We start from the raw sequence: 27,007 nt of genomic DNA, 5'->3' as shown, positions 1-27,007 counted from the left end.
TATAAAAGATGGAAAATTGATTCAGGTAATTGAAATATAAGCTAGACACCAAGGAAGAGAATGACAGCATCATTTATAAGAGATAGCAAGGTAACGGATCAAACATCTTTCATTGAGAATCAATGAAAGATTATGCATAACAAAAGAGGTCAAAATTCTATCAAAGATCACATAGTGATAGATCAAAATAAAAAAGAGAGAATTGTTATATTCATTTATTGATTTTACTCTTTGATATTTAAGAAAACAGGAAAATATTCAAAAGAAAGAAGTGCAGCAATGAAAAAAAAAAAAAAAAAAAAAAACCCTCTCATTTCAACAGTTTTCTGTCACGTCACAGTGAAGTTTCTAAAATCATATGGAATTTCTCTCATGATATAATCCAATTTCATTATGTTTACTGATAATTTTTGAAGCAATGCTTGCCCAACAGTATCACTCCATTTGAATGTATAACCTTTTCAAAATCAGGTTATGTGTGGGTGACACAAGTACATTAACAATAAGTTTACCCAGGTTTCAGAGGTTAACTCAGGAATTCTTTAACAAGTAGTTGTCTGCATATCTTTGGTGCAAATTATACTGAACCTTACAGATGAGAGAGAGAGAGAGAGAGAGAGTAAGGTGATACAATAGCAAAAAAAAAAAACCTTCCATTCAAATATTATCAAAGACATTCTATCACAGTCTACAAAGAAAATTACTTGATCTAAGCTATCTAACAAACACTTCATACTTTTTAGACATCAAATGGTGAAAGCTCCTGTTCAATCTAGTCTCTCTTCTCCAATATACCAGACCCATTTCCAGACATCAAAACAACAGAATTCAATGATTCACAAGAAAGTAATGAATTAACCCTTTAGTATTCATATTATTCTGTCAAATTTAATGCTTATTTATTCACACTGCTTTGAATTAATCATGCATTGTCTCATACCTTTGAGATTTAAATGATGTGATTGTTTTTAGAATGACATTGTAGACTGGTTTGGATATAAAACAGGCAAAATATTTGGGCCAGATATGGCTAGTTTAAATGCTGAAGAGGTAAAGACTGCCACAGTATGGCCATGCATGTTTTGATGTCTATCTGGGCTAAACAGGTTGATAAAATGCTTTCATGTTCAACATTTTTCAGCTGCTTAATCATTCTTTCAACCTGAGACTAAAAAACAACTAACCTTAACCTTTTGAGTTTCTAGGAAACCTCCAAGACCTTATGCTACAATGTATAAGCAAACGCTAGCATCGTATAGCCATCAGTTTTCTGGCAACAATGCCTATGATCAACTAAGATTTCAAAAGAGAACACGGCTTACAACATTACCAGCAACAAATATTAACAAGTGACTTAATATTAATGATGGCCATACATATGTAGAGAGACTGAATGAAAAATAGTAACAAAAAGAAAAATAATCCAAAGAATAGAAAAAAAATTCAAAATGTCAAAAGTTAAACCAGAATTACATTCATTTACTGTTTTGCAGAAATGCAATTTCAAAAGGGCTAGAAACAAAAACTACGAAATTTACCAGAAGCTTCAGTTAGTCATCAGAAAAAGCTACTACCCAAAAAGGATGGGCATATAAACATATAAATAAATAAATAAAAAAAAAAGTAAAATTATTCAGAATTTAAAACATGATGTATTGTCATAATTCTGCCATTGGCTATCTATATGAGTCAGATTAATTATAAGATTCATCGAGAATATGGCTTCATGCAAATGTGTGTAAGTGGTGTTGTGTTGTTGGTCACATCTGGCAGGATAGAGAGAAAGACAGGGAAAGAGAAACCAACTCTTATGTTCCCACTTATTTCGAATCTACTGAAAAAGTTATCCTTCAAAGAATTACTGGTAGTTGTTTTACACTCCTCTTTTCACTATTGTTACACAAATATTTCCCAACAATACTCTATTAAAGACCAAAATGCAGTTAATTGAGTCAAAAGGATATCTAACTCAAAACGGAAAAAAGCTCATACCTCATCACCAACTATGTTCATAACCACCCAGAAGTGCCTGCAGACATAGTGCCTTCTACCTACATATTTGGTGCTTAGTATGGGTAGATGAAGCTCTATGCCACAGGAAGCGGAAGCACAATATGTTATTGTTTAATCTCCAGGTCAGTCTGATGCCCAGTTTCAAACTAAAAGGGGTCTGACAATATCCTTTGCATTACCCTCAAACAATGTGCTCCCAGAAGTAATCCCTATTTTCATAGACCATTTCACTCTTTCTACGTCTCAACAGAATATCCTAATCTTTGGCATGCTACAATTTGTCCTCTCCCCTTGAAGATCAATCTCTCAACCAACTGCACTCTATCACACTCACTTCCAATATCTTAAAGGTAATGGAGACAGTCATTAATAACAAATTCACCAACACATTGAATTTTTCTCCCTCCATAGTGGACCACCAATACAGTTTTCACAAAGTCACATCTACAGGAGACTTACTCTGTAATGCTGTTTGCTAGGAATTTGGTGAAAGCAGTGTTATTACCTTCAACATCAGCAAACCTTTTAACTGTGACTGGCATATGAATCAATTTTTTAAACTGCTCACCTACAAGCATAAATTTGGTGAGATCATTGTTGCCCTCAACCTCAGTAAAGCTGGTACAGGACACTTGTTGAAACAGAAGTATCACATTACAAGATACTCTGATACAGTGTAGTCCAGCTGAAACAGCCCACCTTTGGGGCCCATGCATTTTACATCTTTTAGCTCAGTGGCTTCTAGTTAGATTACACTAACATGGCATATGCTGATGGAGTGCTATCTGACCCACAGTTTATCTACTATGTCTATGTAACAGGGAGAGGTGTCAAGACTGACACTTTGCAATGAAGGGAAAGAGATTTTCAACTGTACTGAAAATACACAACATGCATATACAATGTAATGCTATGAAGTTGCTTTGCCAAGTTATTTGGCAATCCCACTAGTGCTGGTACCTCACACCCAAAAAAGAGGCATCCAGTACAGTCATATAGCTAGTGTTAGGAAAAGCATCTAGCTGTTTCTTGCTAATGCCAATACTGGAACATTGCGTGCCAGCCTGCAGCTCACTGGATACTATCAAACTGTCCAACCCATGCCAGCAAGGAAAACAGATGTTAAACAATGATGATGATGACCAAGGACTCTGGTGGTGATGGGAGAGGAAATGGAATACAAACAAAATGGTTGTATGTAATGTAAAACAAAAAAAAATTAATAACAGGAATTAAAATATTCAATTTTGTATAGTTACATGACAAAACAAAAAGTTAATTTTTTGTAAGTTCATGTGTGTGTGTTTTAAATACATTATTTTAAACAACACACTTTGTATATTTATGCCATCCTCCTTCAACTTAACCCTGTTATTATTCTCAGTACTATGTAAAAACCTCAGCTGAAAAAATATCTTTCCCCTTAGATCAAATGTCAGTTCCAAAGTAAGATTCCTTTTCACAGCATAAAACTTATCCAAACTCACAATCTACACCAGACAATTTCGTTTTTTCCAATGCAGTCCACTACTACTTTCCTCAGAGTGGTTTTCTTTTAAACTCAATTCTTTTTTTTTTTTTTTGCTCACATAAGCACAGGTATGACTCTGTGGTTAAGAAGCTCAATTTGCAAGGTTCAGTCCCACTTTACGGTATCCTGGGCAAGTGCTTTCTACTATTGCCTTAGGTCAACCAATGCCATGTGTGTGGGATTGGTAGACTGAAAATGTATCAAAGTCCATTGTGGATATGTGTGTGTGTTCTCTCCACCCCCACCCCTTGACAACTAATGTTGCTTTGTTTACATCCCTGCAAATTTGCAGTTCAGTAAAAGAGATCGTAAGAAATAAAAACTAGACTAAAAAATAAGTACTGGGGTTGATTTGTTCAACTAAAAACCCCTTCAACTTGATGTCCTGGCATGGCCGCAGTCCAATAATTGCAACAAGTAAAAAGAAAAAGATACTGGATAACACAGTCCTAGACAGGATGGTCATGACAGGAAGATCATAGATCTGCACGGTAAGTAATGACAGAATAATAAAAACATCCAAAGAGATCCTGAAATTGTCATCAATAGGAATTATGGCTACCTTTCAGAGAAAATATGTGAAAAGTGAAAGTAAAATTGTCAATTTCTTTAACAAATTTTATATTTCTTCAATGCTTTTCAGTTGAATCGCTTATGTTTATGTATTTTCTGTATATGTATGTATATTGGTGTATATAAAGTATATGCATATGTGTATCAGTGTATACACAGACATGTATACCCATAAAGATACATATACTTACACATGCAAAATATATACATACACACACAAACACATACATAAAAATTGCATAAAGATGTGTGATTCAACTGAAAAAAATTGAGGAAATACAAAATTTTTACAGAAATTACTAAACAAATACTTTCACTTTTCATATACTTTCTCCAAAAGATTGCTGGAATTTTAACTTCCCATACCATATTCAACTGTGTTAACCCTTTTGATACTAACCTGTCTGCAACCACTCATGATTCTATGACACAAAATTCCTATTTTGAAGTTCTCTGAATTAAAAACTTCCATCAAAAGTTCATGTTAAATTATATTCCACACATTGGATTAATAATGACAGAGTTATTTTACTAAATTCTTTATTATTTTGAAATAACTGGAACAAAGGCAGAATAAGCTCAACAGAAATTTGTTAACAAAAGGGTTAAGCAGTAGAAAACAATAGCTAGTACAGAATCATCGACACCACTCCACACACATTAGTGTTGCAAATACCATTTCCTTTGATATAAACATCAGACTAGGTTTCAGATTAAGATAGAATTTAACACATAAAGCGCGACAGGCCACAATCATGGCCGTCAGGCCACAATAGATGCATTTAATTTATGGGTGTTTGTTGGGGTCTAATATCACCCAAACACTCCGATATCCCCCAGAATGCAAGGACTAAATAGATCAACTAATGACTTTTCAGATGATGTAAAACTCTCCACCAAATACTAAGAAGATATTTTTACTATTTTTTGTTTTATTATGTATGCATGGTAGTCGCATTTTCATAAAATGTGCTCAGCAGTCCATGCTATGTAAGTGCAAATCCCAGCAGAATATTTTGCTTTCAGGAGATGCTAAAGATTACCATTTGTATTTAAATTCATAAGCCACTAAGTTTAGTGGCTGTCAAACTGGAATCAAGAGTCTCTAATTTACATACAGTCAGGTCTTGCATGTTTTACCTTTTACTTGTTTCAGTCACTGGACTGCAGCCATGCTGGGGCACCATCTCGAAAGTGGTTTTTAGTCCAATAAATCAATCCCACTACTTATTTTTTGAAGTCAAGTGCTTATTCTATTGAACTCTTTCACTGAACTGCTAAGCTACAGGGTCATAAACAAACTACTTGCCAAGCAGAGGTAGTGGGAGAATAAACAAACACAAACAACACATATATTCTTTTATTCTTTCACTTCTTTCAGTCATTTGATTGTGGCCATACTGGAGCATCGCCTTAAAGGCTTTTTTAGTCGAAGAAATTGACCCCAAGACTTATTCTTTGTAAGCCCAGTACTTATTTTATTAATATCTTTTGCTGAACTGCTAAGTTACAGTGACATAAATACACCATCAGTTGTTAAATGATGGTGGGGGTACAAACACGGACACTAAGACACACACACACACACATATATATATATATATATATATATATATACATACATATGAGGGGTTTCTTTCAGCTTGCATCTACCAAATCCACTCACAAGACTTTGGTTGGCCTAAGGCTATAGTAGAAGACACCTGCCCAAGGTGTCACGTAGTGGGACTGAACCCAGAACCATGTGATTGGGAAACAAGCTTCTAACACACAGCCATGATTATGTATATCTATACATAGGATGGGCTTCCACAAAATTTCCGCCTACCAAATTCATTCACAAAGTACTGAATGGCATGGGGCTAGTGTAGAAAACATTTGCCCAAGGTGCCGTGCAGTTGGACTGAACACAAGACCATGTGATCGCAAACTGAGCTTCTTAACTACATGGTCATGCTTACACTTATTACATTTGTAATATTATGAGTAAAACAAAATTTTGATCAACTGGTAGTATCCGAGCAACTTAATAGTTGCTTGGATACCTTCTCAATGGATGTCATTTAAAATCCACAAACAAAAAATAACTCCAATATGATCAGTTAATTGAACTTTTTAGATAATTAAGACAGGCGTGGATGGGTGGTAATAAGTTTCTTTCCAAACTACAAAGTTCCAGGTTCAATCCCACTATGTAAAACCTTGGGCAAATGTCTTCCACTACAGCTCAAGGCTGATCAAAGCCTTGTGAGTAGATGTGATAGACAGAAATTGAAAGAAGCCTGTTGTATATATGTATATATTTATGCATGTTTGTTACCCACCATCGTTGCTTGACAACAGGAGGTGGAACGTTTATGTCCCCATGACTTAGTAGTTCAGCAAAAAGTGACCAACAAAATAAGTTCCAGATTTTTAGAAAACATGTACAGGGATCAATTTGATCGACTAAACCTTATAAGGTGGTGCCCCAGCATGGCCACAGTTCAATGCCTGAAACAAATAAAAGACAAAAAATATTGGAGTGGATCTGGTCTCTAAAGCCAACTGGTGACAGCAACATACACACACACACACACACAAACAAAACACAATGAAATAGAAGACATTCATTCAAACAGCCATAGAAACAGCACTATAGTTCTCCATATTTTGTCCACTTGGCAGAGAAGATTAATAAAAACAAGTTCAAATAAACAAGAGACAGTCTAGATTTTTATTCCTCTGCTCATTTCTACAATCTATATCATCATCAGACATCATCCCCCCCACCACCACCTTCTTACATTAACTTGAACATGCTTACTCAGACACACACAGCACCTATGTACACATTTCTTCCTTAGTGGTTTAATGTGTGAAGCTTGATTCATCAAACGTAACAATATTGTCCTTAGACCACTGGACTCCCAAGGAGGAAGCAGAACAGAAAGGGGAAGGGAAGGGGGAAGGCAGCAACGACAATTCCTTACGCTCTCTCTCTCTCTTTCTCTCTCACTCACACACACACACACACACACACACACACACACACACAGTATGATATCTATGCATCACTCTTAGCACAGCAAAGTACAGAGCTGGTTATTTGAGGAGAAGACAATATAGTTTCTAAAGAAAACAAGCCAAGATGAAAAGGAAGCTAAAACCCAGCAGTCGGTGGAGCCGCACTGTCCGCAACTGACCGTACATTACCACCACCGCCGCCACCAACACAAAACAGAAACAGCTTGATCAAGCATAAAAATCCAGACTGAGGCAATTGTGACACACACACACACGCACACAAAAGACTGGCGAATATGACGCAGTGAAAAATTCATCATCATCATCATCACTATTATCGAAGGCCATTAAAATAATTTCATCAGAACTCTCATCGAAATGCTAACGACAACATTAAAAGCTAGAAAAGAAGGAAAATATAACAAAAATGGGGAGAGACGGAAGCCGACAGATTCGTGTATCAAACAGTAGTGAAGATGTAAATAAATGATAATTCCTTACATTGGCAGGGAGCCACAGATATTTGTAAGTATAAAATGTGGATTATGATAGAACTCGGCATGGTTCAAGCCAGCTAAAAATCTCTTTCAAATCACACCTCACAGGAAAAAAGAAAAAAAGTACACTGGATAAAAAAAAAAAAATACAGACAAGATGGTCATGGCTTGAATAAACTTCAATAAGTCGGCTCAGTTGAAGCTCATCTTGAACTTAATAACAACAGCAACAACGACGATTTCGAATTTTGGGTATAAGACCCAAAATGTGAAAGGAGAGAGCATGTATGATTAATCTAAACTCATTTCACTGAGCTCGGATGAACGAAAGATAAGACTCAATACGATTTGAGATTTTACTTCCAGAAAAGATGAAAGCAATATTTGTTTATTATTATTTCTTTTTTTTTTTTTTTTACAGTTGGGAGAAAGCCACGACTTTTCAAATTTTCCTTTGAAACAACGAAAATATGTAACATATATATATTCAGTCCTAAGTCAACCCTGAGAGAGCAGCCTTATGCTCAGCGACGCTCCAATCGTATTTTTTTTTTCAGACAGTTTACCTCTGACCACACTCTTTGATATGCACTTCATATATACACACACACATAATATAAAGACAGAATGATCTAGAGGAAATATTTGACTGCTATTTCTAGAAGGTCAAGCGATCTCGATTGCGTGGGTGAAACAGGAAGAAGAAACTGGATCGTACATTTTGCAGCAATTTACTTCCACCACGACAAAATCAACTATAATATGAATTATAATTATCCAGTGAGGAAATATGAAAGAATATATATATATATTTCATTAAAATTAACGCAATTGTATACTTCTGTATTTTATAACAGCAAGAACGATAAATATGAAATAATGTTAATGCGTGTGTGTGTGTATAAATGTATGTATGTATATATAGAAATGTATGTATAAAGCTGTAGTGAAAAACAGGTACAGATAGATAGATGCTATATATATGAACGAAAAAAAAGTCTTCAAATTATTCATAATCACTCTTGCCATACAGAAAAGAGAGAGGTGCTACCAGGATTATTGGATGGGTTAGCTAGCTAGCCATTTAAAACGGGAAGAGGATGATGAAATTCAGGAATAACACAGAAGAATGAGAGAGAATACAGGAGCGAAAACTGGCATCAGAAATTAAATAGACATTCTTTACATGCATCAGACATAGCTAGGACGACAGCGAGGAAGGGACGAAAAATCCGTCGCTTATTTGGTTACCAAACGGAAATGATAAAAAAAATTTTTCTGCTGTTTGTTTATCCACAACACAACCCCCTAACATCGTCTTTATCAATTTATTATTAGTATTATTATTTACTTGTATTGACTGATATATAATTTATATATATATATATATATATATATATATATAACACATATTACACCACACACACACACATTGGAATGTGTGCGTGTGAATTTGGTGCTTTATTTACACGGAACTGTATTGTGATTCGTTTTGTGGCCATCGAAGCGAATAAAAAAAATATTACTACTATTATAGCTGAAATAAATTAAAAACAGGATCAGAAACGGCAATCGAATAAAATGTGTGGGGGGGGGGGGAAAGCAGCAGAGTGTATGTATATATGTGGCCGTGTGTTAATATGTATGTATGTATGTATGTATATATAAAGTGTTTAGACATGAGTGCAATGTAGGCACCGTATACTTCAAATAAATGTACATAATAAATACCATTTTAATATAAACTGTTATTATGAGAGATAGCTCGAAAAAAGGGGTCGATACATGTTACATGTAGCCCTGCTTCAATTAAATGACTGATTTTTAAAACTGCATGCTCTGCTTAAGTACCAAGAGTCACTCCTAGAAAACACAAACTCTCACACACACACACAATGTGAATGAGTGCATGTGCACTGTGATTGTGGTGCTGGTGAGAAAGTGCGCCGTTGCTCTAAAATGAATAATTTGTTAAAATACTTTGTTTTGTTTTGGTTTTTCTAAAATTATGGAATAGTAAGGCGACATTTTAATAGAGGTTCACAATTTTTTTCAAATTTTAAAACTGAAATTTCTTTTAAATAACTCACATATTTCCTTCCCCCACCTTAGTAACGACAAAATAAATATCCGTTTGTCATCTATTTTCGCATATACACGCGACACGGACATATATTATCCAGTTATCTATTTGAAATGAGCGAGACAACGACCAACGAAGGAACAAGCCCCTCTGTAGTCAGTCACACGACGTGCTAGAAATAGCAGCCACACTCTCCCCCCTCAAACCATACTATCTTGAAAATTGATCACACCTGGGATGTCTTCAGGTTATTAAAGATCTTTCGAATCAGGAGATCTCTGTGCCTAAATACAGCAATGAAAAATTGTAAATTTAACCTCGATATAATCCAGAATTAAAACAAATCGCCATCTGAAATTATTACAAAGACCGATCATGTTTTAGCCATCCAAGCCTTGCATCATAACCAGCCATCAAAATTCCACATGACAACAAAATGAACGAGTTGATGCAGTCAGCATAAACAGTTTTAACATTTACAGACACACGGACACGGGCGCACACAGCGTATACAGAATTTTGTATTTTCAGCCTTGCGATACAGACTCAGAAAAGTACAGTTCTAAACTGTTTATATACACCAACGAAAATAGATCGACTGTTTGTCCTGCGTGTATACATATACTAACCACATAGACATACACAGACACATAAACACACGTATCTAACCATATGTATACAGAGAAAGAAAGGGAAATTCACATGCGCGCAAAAAATTAGTTTCTTTTTAGCATATGTATTATCATAACAAACCTAATTTGTTCAAGTCAAGGTTTCTTTTATAATCTGCTCTTTTATATTTCAGATTTCTCCACTGTTTCGTGAGAAATATACAAAAACACATCTTTTTATTTCTTTGGAAGTTTATTTTAACACTCCTTATTTTCTTCCAAAGTAAAAAATAGTAAAAATAATAATAATAATAAATAAAGCGTTAGTGCATTTCAATACAATTCACGTCGCAAAATGTAGGCTGAGAGAGAGACGGATAATTCTATCTACATCTATGTGAAGATAAGGAAACAAAGGAGAATAAGAGAGAGAGAGAGAGAGAGAGAGAGAGAGAGAGTTGAGTGTATAGATGATAGATTGATAAACGAAAGAGATGCACGTTGGCATATTAAAAAGAGAAACAGGAGGAGGGGGGGCAATGCAAGCTAGTTTAAACATATATTTATCTTGTGTACGCCATACTAGCGTACAACAAAATAGCTGTAACGTGTACATAGAGCTGGTGGTGCTGGCTAGCATCGCAGAACAGAACTGCAGACGAACATATATATATATATATATATACATACACATATATGAATAATTTAATATACACGCAGCATAAATACGAGCTACTATTAGTTTCATGCTATGGAAACACAATAAACCGGCAGATTAATATATATATATATGTTCCTGCAACTCTATACATACATGCATACATACACTATAACATATACATACATACACTATACATATATATATATATATATTATATTATATATATATATATATACACATACATAGATACATATATATACATATATATATATATATTATATATATATATATACATACATACACTATACATACATATATATATATATATATATATATATATATATATATATATATTATATATACACATACATACATACATACATACACACATTGTGCTTCGAAAACTATTAGTAACTCATATATTAAATTGTATTATCTCTCACTGGATACAATACTTCTATTCATTATTATTATTTTTCTTTGGTGATCCCACCAGCAACGAAACAGTGAACCATATATATATATATATATATATATATATATATATACACACATACATACAGGCGTGACTGTTGGGCAAGTACCTTCTACTACAACCCCGGGTTGGCCAAAACTTTCTGGATGTATTTGGTAGACGGAGGCCGAAAGAAGCCCGTCGTGTGTGTGTGCGTGTGTCTGTATATGTTCCCCACCACCGCTTGACAACCGGTGTTGGCTTGCTTATTATGCTCCCATAACTTAGCGGCTCGGCTTATAAAACCGATGGAATAAGCACTAAAATTTTAAAATACTGGGGGGGGGGGGCGATCCGTTTGACTAACGATTCACGGCTGTGCCCCTGTATGACTGCAGTTCACTGACTGAAACAACTCAGACACAAACACACATGAAATACAAAACAAGCATCCATACAAATTCATTGTTCCTGCAACTCTATACATACATACATACATACATACACTATACATATATATATATATATATACATACATACATACACTATACATATATACATACATACATACACTATACATATATATACATACATACACTATACATATATATACATACATATATATATATATACACATACATAGATACATACACATATATATATATACACATACATAGATACATACACATATATATATATATACATACACTATACATATATATATACATACATACACTATACATGCATACACTATACATATACATACATACACTATACATATATATACATATATATATATACACATACATAGATACATACGCATATATATATACACATACATAGATACATATATATATACACATACATATATATATATACATACATACTTATATACATACATACATACATACATACATACATACATACATACATACATACACATACATATATACATACATACACACACATACATATATACATACACATACATATATACATACACATATATATATATATAAAATTGTGTTTAACAAGGATAGTATAGCGTGATCCAGTCTTGTGAGTGATTCAATCAGATTCTTGTTCGAGGCGACGAAACAAGAAACCGCTGCATGTACGTAATTCCTAAAATGAGCATTCTTAGGGTACGGTACATGTCAAACACAGTAGGGGCCTTGAAAGATAAATATTTCTTTTATATACAGTTACATGTTTTATACACAAGAAACCTTATTAAAAATTCATATCTGACGTATTGTTGTTTCTTTCGGTTAAATATTAAACGACATTCGTGCATTGTATTCGTTTGTTCCAGTTTATATACACACACATATTTATATATCTCTACATACATGTATACATAAATATTGACACATGTATATAGATGTATATATTCATGTATATATTTCATAGTGATGAGAGACATGCGTATGTAAAGGTGTATGCGTAACGTGGGCAGTTGTGTCGGCGTAACAAGATTGTTCTCATGTGACGCTTATGCTTATAATACATGGTTAAAAATATATATATATGCATATCATATACATAAATACACACACACACACAGGGATGTATATAAGCGTGCTGGAACATTATAACCAAATATTTGTGCTAATATATATTTGGTGGAATTATTGTCGGCAAGGAGTATCGTGATCTGTTTTCAATTCCTGGTTAGACTCGCTATCAACCAGTCCTAGTGAAATGCATGGTTGTCACGACCTCCCGCCTTCCACCACCACCACGACCAATAAATTCGATGCGTCATACCCTGAGTAAATCACATATACATACATACATACACACGCAACATTTCAGCTGCTATATATATATATATAAGTTGGGGGTGTGAAATATGAAAGAGTATGTATGTGTGTCAGTGAATACACGAGCTGTGTAATATGTGCAGGTATCAGTCGTATGTATACGTGTACACACACAAATACACACACACACGCGCGAATGCTGATGAAGATAATGTCTATATTCTCAGCTCAATCCCACACGTCTTTCGTCCGTCAGACTGACTCATAACACAACGATTATGCCTCCTGGGTCGTAGAGGTAAAAAGATTATGGACATCATACCATGGGCATGCATTATATACATATTTATATATACACACACACTAAAGCCGGTTGTCTATATACATACCCACAACCAATCTCTCCCTTTCAATATATATATATATATATATATAATATATATATATATATATATATATATAGACAAATACATATATATATATATATATATATAAAGAGAGAGAAAGAAAGAGCCAAATATATATATATATATATATATATATATATAATCAAATATATATATATATATAGTCAACTATATATTATATGTTGTCAACTATATATTAAATACATATAATTTCAGGCCTATAATAAATATAATTTATACATACATATACATGTAATTTATGAATGTGTGTGTAATTCATATATACGTTTGTGTGCGAGTACACGCGTACAAGGCATATTAATTCAAATATACAATGTTGTTTATAGTTGCGTACGTGTATTGTATGTGTATTCACTACTTCTACTACAAGTACCTTCGTTGGAAATGTGTGCCTTCACTTTTCTTAGTACTTTCTATTGGTTGTAACGAAAATACGAACTTCAATACACAATGACGGTATACAGAATATATTGAAAGCCTAATGCTTAGAAAACTGGTTCTGTAGTATACGAAACCCTTGTGGTTAATAAAGAAATCATTATTATTATGAATAATAATAATGTTTAATTATATCATCCACTAATGGAGGATTATTGAATATCATCATAATCCAGTGATGGTGAGTGATGCAAGCGTTTTGCTAAGTTAATGAAATCCCTAACAAGAGAGAAAACAACCCTCTTTTAAGTCTAAGATGTTTAAAAGAAACGTTACCGATATATACAAGTTACATACATTCATTTATAGATATACACACACATATCCATCCATTAACATACATGTACATACACACACACATATATATATATCGTGTGCCATTCATAATAGAACACAAGCTGAGCAGGCCAAAAGTGGACGATGATGACCTAATGTAATTGACATCATAAGGCAAGATTCCTATCTGACATGGCAAATGAAAAGCGCATGTCATACTCCTGTATCTAGCAACCAGCCACGGTTACATAGAGATCACTAGTTTCTGGAACATAGCCAGTTCGTTCCTCTATATTCAATATCACGAAAGAGCTAGGGGGATATAGCGGCTATATGTCACCCATGGTCATAAGAAAGACATACTTTCAGTAGTTAGACGCCATAAAGACAGCAATTCTAGAACATCATCAAGGATAACTCCATCTAGTTGAAAAGAGTTATTAATGAGCAGCTCAAGATTACAAAGATTTCTACAAGACATATGATGCAGAGAGACATGAAGTTTTACATGTTAAGGACAAAGCAGTTCATATACGGAAAGCCCAGAGAAAATTGTGCAAACAAACTCAAGCAGTCAAAGAAATCCATTTATGCTCTGGATGTACTGCAAATGAGAAAAACATCATCCAGGGCCAGATGGCGAAAAGGTATCATTAAATTGTACATTTAGATGCCATCATGTCTAATAATCCTGCACTATGCAGACCATGTCATACTGCCTGATTCCTTCCTGGAGAGCTTCATGATTAATGGCATTGCTTATATAGAGCTGCTTTACATGGTGGTCAAGTTTTGGATTGAAAAGGTGGGACAAGAAGGCTATATATATACCACCAGGACTCAGTTCCCTCTCATATAACCTCCACAACCCAAGAGTGGCTGACCAAGAATTTTCAAAGGAGTCTTCTAGAATTCCCAATTCAAAATGCTCAGATAGTATATCTTGGACATCCTCAAGAGAGAGAGTGAGATTAAGTGACAGCCCCCACAATATCAAGGACTTGTTGAAAGCTGCTATTCTAAGCATGATGGACAACATGAATGAGAACCAGCTGATCTTGACATGGAGTCATTTCCTCGCTATACCAAGTTCAAATGTCTGCTTTGGCATGGTTTCCACAACTGGATGCCTGTCCTAACACCATTACACAGTGTACGTGTGTGTATAAAGATAGATACACACACACACATACACACAAATAAAAAATTAAGACACATGTAAGCATAAGTGCATGTTAGGAAGAGCATCCAACATTAGAAACCATGCCAAAGTAGGCAGCAGGGATTGGTGGAATCTTCTGACCTACCAGTTCCTGTGGAACCATCCAACCCATGCTAGCATGGAGAATGGGCGTCAAATGATGACAATGATGATATATATTTCAAAGATGTACTTCTCTAGTATGTTGATTCAATGTATTAAAAGAGAATCAACCACACACAAAACTGAAATTCCCTTTAAATTTACATTCAATAGGTGTCAACATTCTGTTGCAGAACTGCAACCTGACACAGTTTCACTACAACTGCATGATTGTTATCAGTGACTAGGTTGCATTTATACAACAGAAAGTTTGATAGCTTGTATGATGATGACACTCATCTACAACTATTGTGCAATATCAAGACAAGGAAACCCACACATACACGATGGGATTCTTTCAGTTTCCAAATTCATTGTTAGCTTTATTAGCGTGGAAAACGGACGTTAAACGATGATGATGATATATATATATATATATATATTATATATATATATATATATATATATATATATATATATATATATGTAGCGTAGACTAGTGGTCATCATTTCATGTTTTAATGTTTGTCTTCTATTCTTCCATGGACTGGACGATTTGACAGGATCTGACGAGATCCAATGTCTACTTTAGCATAGTTTCTGTGGCTCAATGCTCCTCGTATGTGCATGTGTTTATAAACACACACACCATTAGTAATGGAGAGCACTGATGGACTTGGTCAGCGCTACACATAATGATGTCTTTGGGACCACCAACCCGGGATGACCCCAGTCCCATCAAGCAAGCTTGGCTGTGTGATAAAAAGTCCACTTCCCAACTACATGGTTTCAGTTTCAATCCCACTTTCAGATACCTTGGGCAAGTGTTTTCTACTATAGCACCAGCTCAACAAAAGCCTTGCGAGTGGATTTGGAAACTGAAAGAATCCCATCATGTGTGCGTGTGTATGTGTGGGTCTCCTTGTCTTGACATTGCACAATAGTTGTAGATGAGTGTCATCATCATACAAGTGGTGCTATTCATTTCCAATTCTCCAGGGAAACATGCTGGATCAAGAGAAAATATTACTTTTCTTGGAAACAGGCATAAGTTAGCAACAAGTAACTGAAATCTGACTCAAGCATGAAGAATCAAATATTAAAACATTGAGAATGTATATATCTATGTGTGAGTGTGTATATATATATATATATATATATATGTTAATGTTTGTTTTATTTTCAGTTATAATAAAACCAATTTGTTAACCTATACTTTTGTAGAATACAAATTTGCTATTCTTAAGCAAGAATATTATCAATAGTGACTTTGAGGTTTCGGCCAGTCCAATGATGGCATAATTGGCAGAAGCTTCGAAATCACCGTCAATAATATTCTTGTTAAAGAATAATAAATATATGTCTATTTTTGTACACCTGTATGTGTTTGTGCGTGTGTGTGTATGTATGTATAGGTGCAGATGTGGCTGTGTGGTAAGAAGCTTGCTTCCCAACCGCAAGGTTCCAAATTCAGTCTCACTGTGTGGCACCTACTATAGCCTCAGGTCGACCAGAGGGAAACTGAAAGAAGCCCATTATATATGTGTGTGTGTATTTGTGTGTCTGTGTTTCTACCCTCACCCAACCCCATCATCACTTGACAACCAATGTTGGTGTGTTTACGTTGCCATAACTTAGTGGTGTTAGCAAAAGAGACAAAGATAAGTTCCGGGGTCAAATTGTTCAACTAAAGGTAGTGCTCCAGCATGCCTGCAGTGAAATGACTGGAACAAGTAAAAGTGTATATATATATATACACATAGGTAAAGTGTATGTGTATAAGCTTTATTGGATCTAATGTTCTGCACACATATTACTTGCATTCATTTTCTTTTTTAATCATTCAAAACAACTCCATCCAACCATACAAGCATGGAAAAGTGAACATTAAATGGTGATGGTCTTCCCCAAACATGAGAAGCAGGGCATCAAAAGGTCCCACATTTGGTGTAGCATCTTGGCCAAGTATCTTGGTTCAACCCAAGCTTTTGAGAGTAAAACTCAGTAGACAAAAACTGTGTAGAAGCCCATTGGATGGATTCTACTAGCATTCAAAGTTCTGGCCTTGTCATACACCATGTCATGCTGATTCTGCCAAGGAATTACATTAAGACTACCTGTGTCTGTGGAATACTCAGGCACTTGCACATTAATTCAACGAGTAGGTTTCAGCTCATCAAATTGAAAACTTATCATCGAAACTGACAGGTTAACTTTTTACTAAGAGTGTGTGTGTGTGTCTATATGTATGTGCATATCACCATCTTCATTCTTACATATACTTTTTCATGCTGACATGTTTGACAGGACTAATATGTATATATTTACATCTATGTATGTGTGTATAGTTATGAGGAAGTGCATTGTGACCAGTGGTATATAACAGTAGCCAGTAGTGTGGTCAATGTAGGTTATATATATGCACTTCCTCACGTTGCTGTGACTTTTGAACAATGCCATACTGCTGACTTGTCAAGCAAGCAGACCAACATTGCCCCCAAATGGAACACCAGTCCAATGCAGGGTTACCCATTTCCAGCTGAGTAGACTGGAGTAACTTGAAATGAAGTGTTTTGTTCAATAACAGCATACAGCCAGTCGGGAAATCAAAACAACAATCTTGCAATCCTAAGTGCAACACATCAACCATCAGGCCATGCACCTTCATGCACACACAGAGATTGTCTTGCAAGTTACATCACATCTCTAGTGTTGATGCTAAATAAAAACCACCCATATACTTTGTACAATACCTAAAAACTATGCTAAAACTGAGACACTTGAACAAAATGAGGTCTACTGTCTGAGTGGATGTCAAATGATAATGATTTTAGAGGGCACCTTTTAGGCATATTCAAAGTTTAAATAAAATTATTAATACAAAACTAATGATACTAAACTTTCTAGATATTACATTAGATCGCAAAAGAGATAAGCACATTTACTATAGCAAGACAATTGAGCTCATAGAATAGATCCATAAAAGTCCAAGCCACATTTCAGTAGTAATTAAAAATTTAATAACTGGTATAAATAGGTGACTAACCTTTTCTCAGGTAAAGCAATTTCCAAGAACTAACCAAGAGCAGCTTCAGTATGACGCAAGTTTACATAATCCCCACTATCACTTCAAAATCACAAGATTAAGGAGAAAATAATCTGGTTAAACCCTATCATCATTTAGATGTCACTATAAACATAGCTTAGTATTTCTTCTTCTCTTTTGTAATTTGTCAATTTACACCAAGAAAGAAATATCATAAGCTCCTTAATGCACACAATATTAAGGTTAATTATTCTTGCCTTGATAACACTGCTTCCATCATCAAATTTCATAATTGGAAACATACATCTACGCACCTATACCATCAACCATTTTGCAATTGTCAAAATCAATTCACATATCAGCTGAAGGAATCTTGTCTCTTCAAAAGGATAATATACCGAACATCGGTAAATAGTACACAAAGAAGCTACACAGGGATCATAACTAAGTACTTTAAATTATGTCACAATCAACAGCTGCATTCCTTTAAATGTAAAAAGCAGAGAAACTCATTTCACTGTCTCAACTGATCTGGAAATCCAGTGACCAAAGACATTACCACTCAGCAATAACTTGGAATATTACTGACAATGTTAATCCATATTCCAATAAATTATATAACTGTAGGCTTTGCTTATCTGAAAAGTTCTAGATGTGAAACAGACTACAGTACATTTCAACAGAAAATTAAAAAAGTTAGCCAACTGCCACCATATCTGGACATTGCTTACCTCCTCAGCCACATAGCAGACTTCCTTATCAATGAATATATCTTGGTCAGGTATATTCAGTGACAGCTTATATCTTGCTCAGGTAGTCTCCCATAGCATTTTGCAGGACCAAGAGCAACTTCATCCTCACAACATACTTGGACCAATAAGAAGTAACCTTACAAACACATTCATGAAATGTGTCTGAATGATCAGAAGTACTTTAAATGTGTGCTCAAGAGTATGCGTGCAAAGTTTTTAGTAATGCAAAAGTGAACCATTGTTTAATTATAAATTTATATATATGTATACACACACACAAGTGAGTGTCTATGTGAGCATATATATGTGTATGAGCATCAACATATTTATTTTTACATGCTTTTTCCATGCATTGCCAGATTACTATCTTTTTCTTTTTTGAATGGGAAGCGGAGAGATTCAGATCATAAGAGTAACTTACACTCCTAATGCGCATGTATTTTATACATATATACACACATACATGCATGCACATATGACTTGATACATTGCTATTCCCTTCTTTATCACTAATTATTGACACCCATCTCTTGTCACCACCAACTTTAATTCCTAACCCCCATTCTCTATGATATTGCCCTTCTGCCACTTAACATTGGTATCCATCTCTCTCTCTCTCTCTCTGTCAACACTCCTTTGTCTATCAACTTCTTACCATATTGTCACCTCCCATACACCTGATGCTGTTTCTGATCAAACTCCTTACCAGCAATCATCATGTACCTGTCTTTCACTCCTAACACTGAAGTTTTTCTTTCACTTTTCTATCATGCTCCCACTCTGGCTCTCTGATCCATACCACTTGTGTAGGCAACAAAGAGAGAAACTTAAGGGAACAATGCAAAGACAGATCATACATTATCTTGCTGGAGCTAAGGAAACTTTCTGTTACTGAATTAAAAAAACAAGTGGAAATAACATAGGGTAACGTGGACTGTGTTGCTGGGATAAAGACAACACATCTAATGTTAATGTCAAGAATAAATGCATCCAATACACTAAAACTGGTTTGTAATAGAAAAGGTGCCCATCTGTAAAATACCTGCCCCTCATCCCCTGAAATAATGGAAAGCACAAGCAATGTATGATCTGTATAGGAATTCACTTGATTTGTGACAAAACAACCAGAAAAGCAGACATAGAAATGATGATGTATGTAGTGTACACACACACTCCTATGACAATCATCAACCCTGTTAAGGTGGTGAGCTGGCAGAAACGTTAGCACACTGGGCAAAATGCTTATTTCGTCTGTCTTTACGTTCTTGAGTTCAAATTCCGCCGAGGTCGACTTTGCTTTTCATTCTTTCAGGGTCGATAAATTAAGTACCAGTTGCATACTAGGGTCAATGTAATGGACTGGCCCCCTCCCAAAAAATTTTGGGCCTTATGCCTAGAGTTGAAAAGAATCATCAACCCTATTTCAAGCATAACCACCACTTCATTGCAGGCCTAAGCCTGTAACAAGTTTGATAATATTTTTTACACAGACCCACAGATAACAACACTAGGCCTTTAATAAAATAATATGCACATAATTTGGTCAGGAATCACACTAACAGTAACTCTGCCCTTTGGCATCCATTTAAAATGGATTTTAGCTCAGCAGTAGATGAGCATACCCTTCTACATAGAGGACAATAGTGCTCTGTTGGTGCTACTGGATCTGTGTGCATATTAACATTACATATTGGTCTATTGCTGTGACCTTTCATGATTAACAAGTTGAGTCTGTGTAAGTGTACTGTGTCCACAGACTAATGAATGTGAAATTATCTTTAAACTCTATCATGAAGAGCTTCAACAGCAGCATCTACTTTTCAAGTACTACATAATATATATGTCCATACACACACACACACATGTGCATTTAGGATAGATCCATAAATATCAAATATATCTATATTCATCCGTTTAGACATCTGCTTTACTGTAACAGAATGGGTTGGATGGGGACTTATTTATGGCATGATTTTATGGCTTGATACTTTTCCTAGTGCCAACCATTACATGTTCTTCAAGTAAAGGATTCATTATTCTACATGTCTTTGAAAAGTCATCATGACAGGCCAAAATGTCAACAAGGAATGTAAACCAGTCTTTCACTCAAGTGTAACATTCATACACATTCAATCATGCACATTATATGTGTGTGTGTGTGTGTGTATACATATACAATGAAATTCCAATAGTTTCTGTCAACAAAAATCACACAGAACATATAGGTTGGCCAGGGATATGTTTGCAGACATTTGCCCTGGATGCAGTCTAAAAGCCTGAACAAGAAAACACAGTTGTGAAGCTAACTTGTTAACCACATGGTCATGCTTACATCTACATACGCATGGAATATAAATACACATATGAAATATATACATACTTGAATATATATATATACACACACAGAGCTGTATGTATTAGTGTATATATATATATATATATATAGTTGTATTTACATATACCCATACATATCATTTGTTTGCACATATGTATATCCATACATACTGTATTTACTTGTGTACAAGTCATACCATTTTAAACTAATTCTAACTGAAAAAGAATGAGGTACAAGTATCAAAGCTAAATCTATGAAGGGAAAACATTTTGTACCGATTTAGCACTAATTTTGGGTGCAACTCTCATACACAAATAAATATAATGTGTATACATACACATACATCATTATCAATGTTCTAACATCAACTTTTCCCTGCTTGTATGGGACAAATGGCATTTGTTGAGGCAGATATTCCATACCTAGCTGTCCTTCCTGTCACCAAACTACACCTGTTTCCAAGCTTTGTAATATTATTCCTTGCCCAGACATGTTTTCATGAAAGACTAAAAACAAAGGATGCCACTTGTATAACAGCGACAAGCTTATGCATAAATGTATGTGTGTGTATATATATATACACACACATGTATGCTGGCAGGGCTGGACAATTTGACATGATCTGACGAGCCAGAGGATTGCATTCAACTCTCATGTCTGTTTGGGCATGGTTTCTACAGTTGAATGCCCTTACGATTTTCAACCAATTCACAGAGTATAGAGGGTGCACCTTTGTGGCACCAGAACAAGTAACGTCACCAAATATCTCTCAAGACAAAACCCCTTGACAGAGTGGGGAGTGCAGTACTGAAGGAAGTGACTTTGTGCCAGATGTTAAGAGGTTAAAAGTATAACAAAGAATCAGGAAGAGGTACCTTGTTGTAGAGGAGACACATGGTCATCCCGGAAAGAAAGTAAGTTTAGTAGAGCGGTGTCAAAGCATACCCTTAAGGTACAAAGTGGATAAAGAAATAGGAATAGAATCAAGGATGGCTGGATGGTTAGGCTCACAAAAGTGTGAAAAGTATATATGTATACATACATATATGCATATACATATATTTATATGCATACAATATATATATACATACACCTACCTGCGTATGTGTTTGTGTGTGTATGTGTATGTATATATATATATATACACACACACACACATTGTCTTTACATCCACTTTCTCATGATTGCATTACACAGACAGAATTCAATGAGGCAGATTTTCTACAGCCTTATGTCCTTGTTACCAATCCTCATGTGTTTCCAACGAAAGCAATATTTTTCCTTGGCCAGACATATTTACACAGATTGGAAATGAAAGATATGACTCGATGGTGACACATACACACACTACTATCACAGACACATCAACTTAATTTCTTTCAGCCCTCTCAGAAAAATTTGGTCAGCCTAAGGCAATATAAGATATTTGCCCAAGGTGCCATACAATGGAACTGAACCCAAAACTGTGCAATTGGAAAGCAAACTTGTTAACCATACAGCACACACACATGTAAAATCACCTATGCCAGTGACACATAAAAGTATCAGTGCCGGTAACATAAAAAGCACCCACTACACTCTCAGAGTGTTGGTGTCAGGAAGATCATCCAGCCATAGAAACCAAACCAAAATCAGACTGGAACCTGGTGCAGCTCTCTCCAGTTTACCATTTCCACTCAAACCGTCTAACCCATGCCAGCATGTAAAGCGGACGTTAAATGAACATATATATATATATTATATATATATATTCAGACTAATACATATGTATATACACATATATATACTTATTGACATGGTTTTATATGGCTGGGTCCCCATCCTAATGCTAACCTCTTTACAGAGTGTCCTGAGTGTTTTCATGGCACCACAGCTAGTGTTGTCACCTTGTAGCTAAAGCGAGTGCCCTCAAATGAGAGACAAAGGATAGTAGATGGGGTGGTCAGTCTATGCAAGATGTTAATGGAAGAAGCAGGAACAGGTTTAGTGTAGTGAAGATTCATGTCTACCTCACATTTTACAAGGGTAGATAGAGGTGGATAGAGGGAAGTAGCAGAATGTGAAGTAAATATGGTGGTGACAAGGTGAGAGAAGATGCTCTCACGATACCATATCCTAGAAGGTAAACAGAAGGGAGCGTAGATATAGAAGAATCAGGGACGTTGGGTTAGGTTGCCAATATATATATATATATATATATATATTATATATATATATATATATATATATATGTATGTATGTACCGTCAACGTTTGAATGAAATTTTTGATACCGTTCTGGTACCTACGGTTTCATGACGATGGAGATCAGCGGTTTTTAAAACCAGAATTTACAACACAAATGACACTCCACTGCTAAAACCGATGAGAATAACAGAACGATAACAAAATTCTAGTTTAAAATATTGCTTATCTACTTTTTCATTGTTTAAAACTCCATCTTTCAGTTTGTTCCTAACATACACATAGATTTAGACACACACACACATTATATATATATATATATATATATATATATATATACACACACCTGCAGCCTTATACACATACAAAAATATACATAATATAATCACCCACCTAACTACTCTCATATTCATAAACATACAAACGTGTATATATATATATATAAACCATACATACATTTAGATAGACACGTATATGAGTGTGCGTATAAATACACACACAAATGTATTTACAAATATATTATACATGTACATATATAGGTTATATATTGTGTGTGTGTAAATATGCGTATATATATATATATCTATATAAATCTCACACACAAAGAGATGATGATAAAGAGTAATAGAAAGGTTGCTGAAGCCGCTTAAGATTCAAATGTATGTTTGCGTGTGTGTGTGTAGATAGATAGATAAATATAGATAGATAGAGCTGGAGTGATGGTGAGACAAAGATTATGTGGGTATATTTGCTCCAACTCAGAGGTTACGATCGGCGTCTCTGGGGAGATAATACATAGGTTTTCACAACACCGACCGACCACCATCAGCTTCCCCCGCCCCGTCGCCTTTATCTTATATACATATATATATACATGTATGTATAAATATATGTATCGTAGACGCACATTCGTTGACCTAATATAGATCATTATTAATATATGTATTCGCGAAGAAGAAAACAGAAAGAACAAAAGAAGTTAGAGTCGCTGTAATACAAAAATAACGATGATACGAATAATAACCATGATAATAATAATAATATACATCATTACACAGACGAAGAGACAGGTAAGAGTAGTTTCAACTTACAATTTTGGATGCTTCTGACCAAGTTCGACTTTTCTTTTTCTTCGATTGCTTATCTCTAGAATTCTCCGTTTGCATTGCGGTCGTCGAAACATCACCCTAAGGGGTGTGTTAACGAACAATTACTCCTTTCCATGGCTTGCGACTATCGAGAGCAAGCGCCATTTTGAGACAATAAGGTTATGTGTCCCCGGCAAAGGCGTTCGGCACTTTCCGCCACAGCTTCGGCAATGCTCGCTGGCGCGTGTCACGTTCTCGACTCGAGCAAACCAAACCAGCTTGGCCTTCAGCCAGAAATGAATACTTGAAAGTGTTGCAATAGAATCTAGTTGATCGAAATAAATATAGAAGTTGTAATTAAAAGATTAACTATCAAAACTTTTTTATTGAATTAATAAAGTGTTGGAAAAGTGTACTGTCCTTATATTTTTGTTAATCTCACAGTGATTAATTTTCGATTCTTTGCTCACGAAAAAAAGAACGGTTTACACAATGGTTATATGAAAATGTACATCGGAACACATGGATGAAACAAGATCAGTTTTGATTTATAATTGTTGTCGTTTTTAGCCCCAGATCTAATTTCAATGAGAAAATTTCGATCAAAGCTATTTTATCATGAGTGACCATCCTATTTTTACTCATCAAATGTGTCATGTTCTGGTTTTTGAAGCGGATGTGATTTGATGGAGATTTAGCTGCTATTTCTAGCAAGCCGAGTGACCACACAGAAGGTCCCTCGTTCGGTGGTTTATTATTTTGAAATTCATGCCCAACCTGAAAGCAGATTGATAAAATAGTAACTGTCTTCTGTTACCGATATTGTCTTTATCGGATTTATTAACATTATCATAATTAGGAGTGTCTCCTTGATAATGGGTTCTAGCATATACCATGTTTATTTGTTGTATTTCTTCTTCCTTATGGAATTAAAGCAAAAAATAAATAAAATCATTTATTCCGTTAAAGCTTCGGTGTAAACAAAAAAAATATGCCTATTTATGATGGCCTTCAAACCTTTGACGTTATAGAATTTGGCGCTTTTTTTTCGTTTCCGGGGGGGGGGGTGAAAGTAAGTGTTTACATTGTCATAGGGGAAGGTGTTTTTCTGGGCGAAAAAAAAATGCTATTTATTAACTACAAATAATAAATGGTCTTGATATATTTAAAAATCATTTTCATATCCATCATTCGGAGGTACTTTGATGAGCTGTATCCTCAGTACATCCAGGACAGATCAAAAGCGACGAAGGCAGTAAATTTGAAGTGAAATAATTACCTCCTTTATTTGCCCTTAACCTCTTTGACTCCCTTTTGTTAACATTTGATATACTTGGTTAGTTAATAATCATGTTTTACTGATGTTAATTATATATATATAGTTTCAAAAATGTTTGGTGGATTCGTTTGAAATAATGGGAAAGGCACAGTAGATGCTTCCTAATATCAATCCAACTCTCTGATGTTCACTATTTCTTTACAATATCGAAAACTTTCGATCTTCAATACTTTTTATTAGTGAAAAGTGAGTGGAATTCTTACAGAATGTGTTTCAATTCTAAAAGGAACCAGTAATGCGTAGACGTTATAGTTAGTATCCACTATATTTGTATCAATTCAGTAGGATTCGCCAAATATTTTATTATATTCATAATTAACGTGAAAAAGCATGGACATTAACTACCCAAGTGTAACGAATGTTGATTAGAAGAGAGTCTATCAGAACATGAAAATGAGACAGTGGCTTCTAAATAATGGCCTTCTTTCATCATCGCATTCGACTTTGTCCTGGTTCTGGTGGGGATAAACATCTTCGAAGACTCGCTAATGATGAAGTTGAACAATTATTTAAAAATATTAGATAAGGTTATTTGTAATAAATAAATCATAATTAAGAATGTCCCGTTTCTTTTTTAGTTTACGAAAACAACTTCGTTTTTAACAAGGTAAACATTTCGGCTTT

The 27,007-nt window shown here is 35.0% G+C and overlaps 1 protein-coding gene across 4 annotated transcripts in view; it reads right to left on the bottom strand.

The window, feature by feature from the left end:
• Nucleotides 1–25,377, bottom strand: part of LOC115213881 (serine-rich adhesin for platelets) — a 186,274-nt gene extending 160,897 nt beyond the window's left edge. For 3 of the 4 annotated variants that reach the window (XM_036504618.1, XM_036504619.1, XM_029782837.2), the window contains exon 1: nt 25,048–25,376. Coding sequence is in view for 2 of the 4 variants with exons in the window: in XM_029782837.2 (XP_029638697.1) it covers nt 25,048–25,122 (75 nt within the window). In the remaining 2 variants the exon portion in view is untranslated. Of the gene's footprint in view, nt 1–25,047 lie in introns of all 4 variants that reach the window. The other variant, XM_029782835.2, reaches the window with a different exon arrangement.
• Between the last annotated feature and the right edge of the window lie 1,630 nt (nt 25,378–27,007).

Source organism: Octopus sinensis, linkage group LG7 (genome assembly GCF_006345805.1).
Source record: "Octopus sinensis linkage group LG7, ASM634580v1, whole genome shotgun sequence".
In the NCBI taxonomy this organism is placed as follows: domain Eukaryota; kingdom Metazoa; phylum Mollusca; class Cephalopoda; order Octopoda; family Octopodidae; genus Octopus; species Octopus sinensis.
Note: the sequence above shows the minus strand (reverse complement) of the source record. Positions and strands in the feature narration are given on the sequence as shown.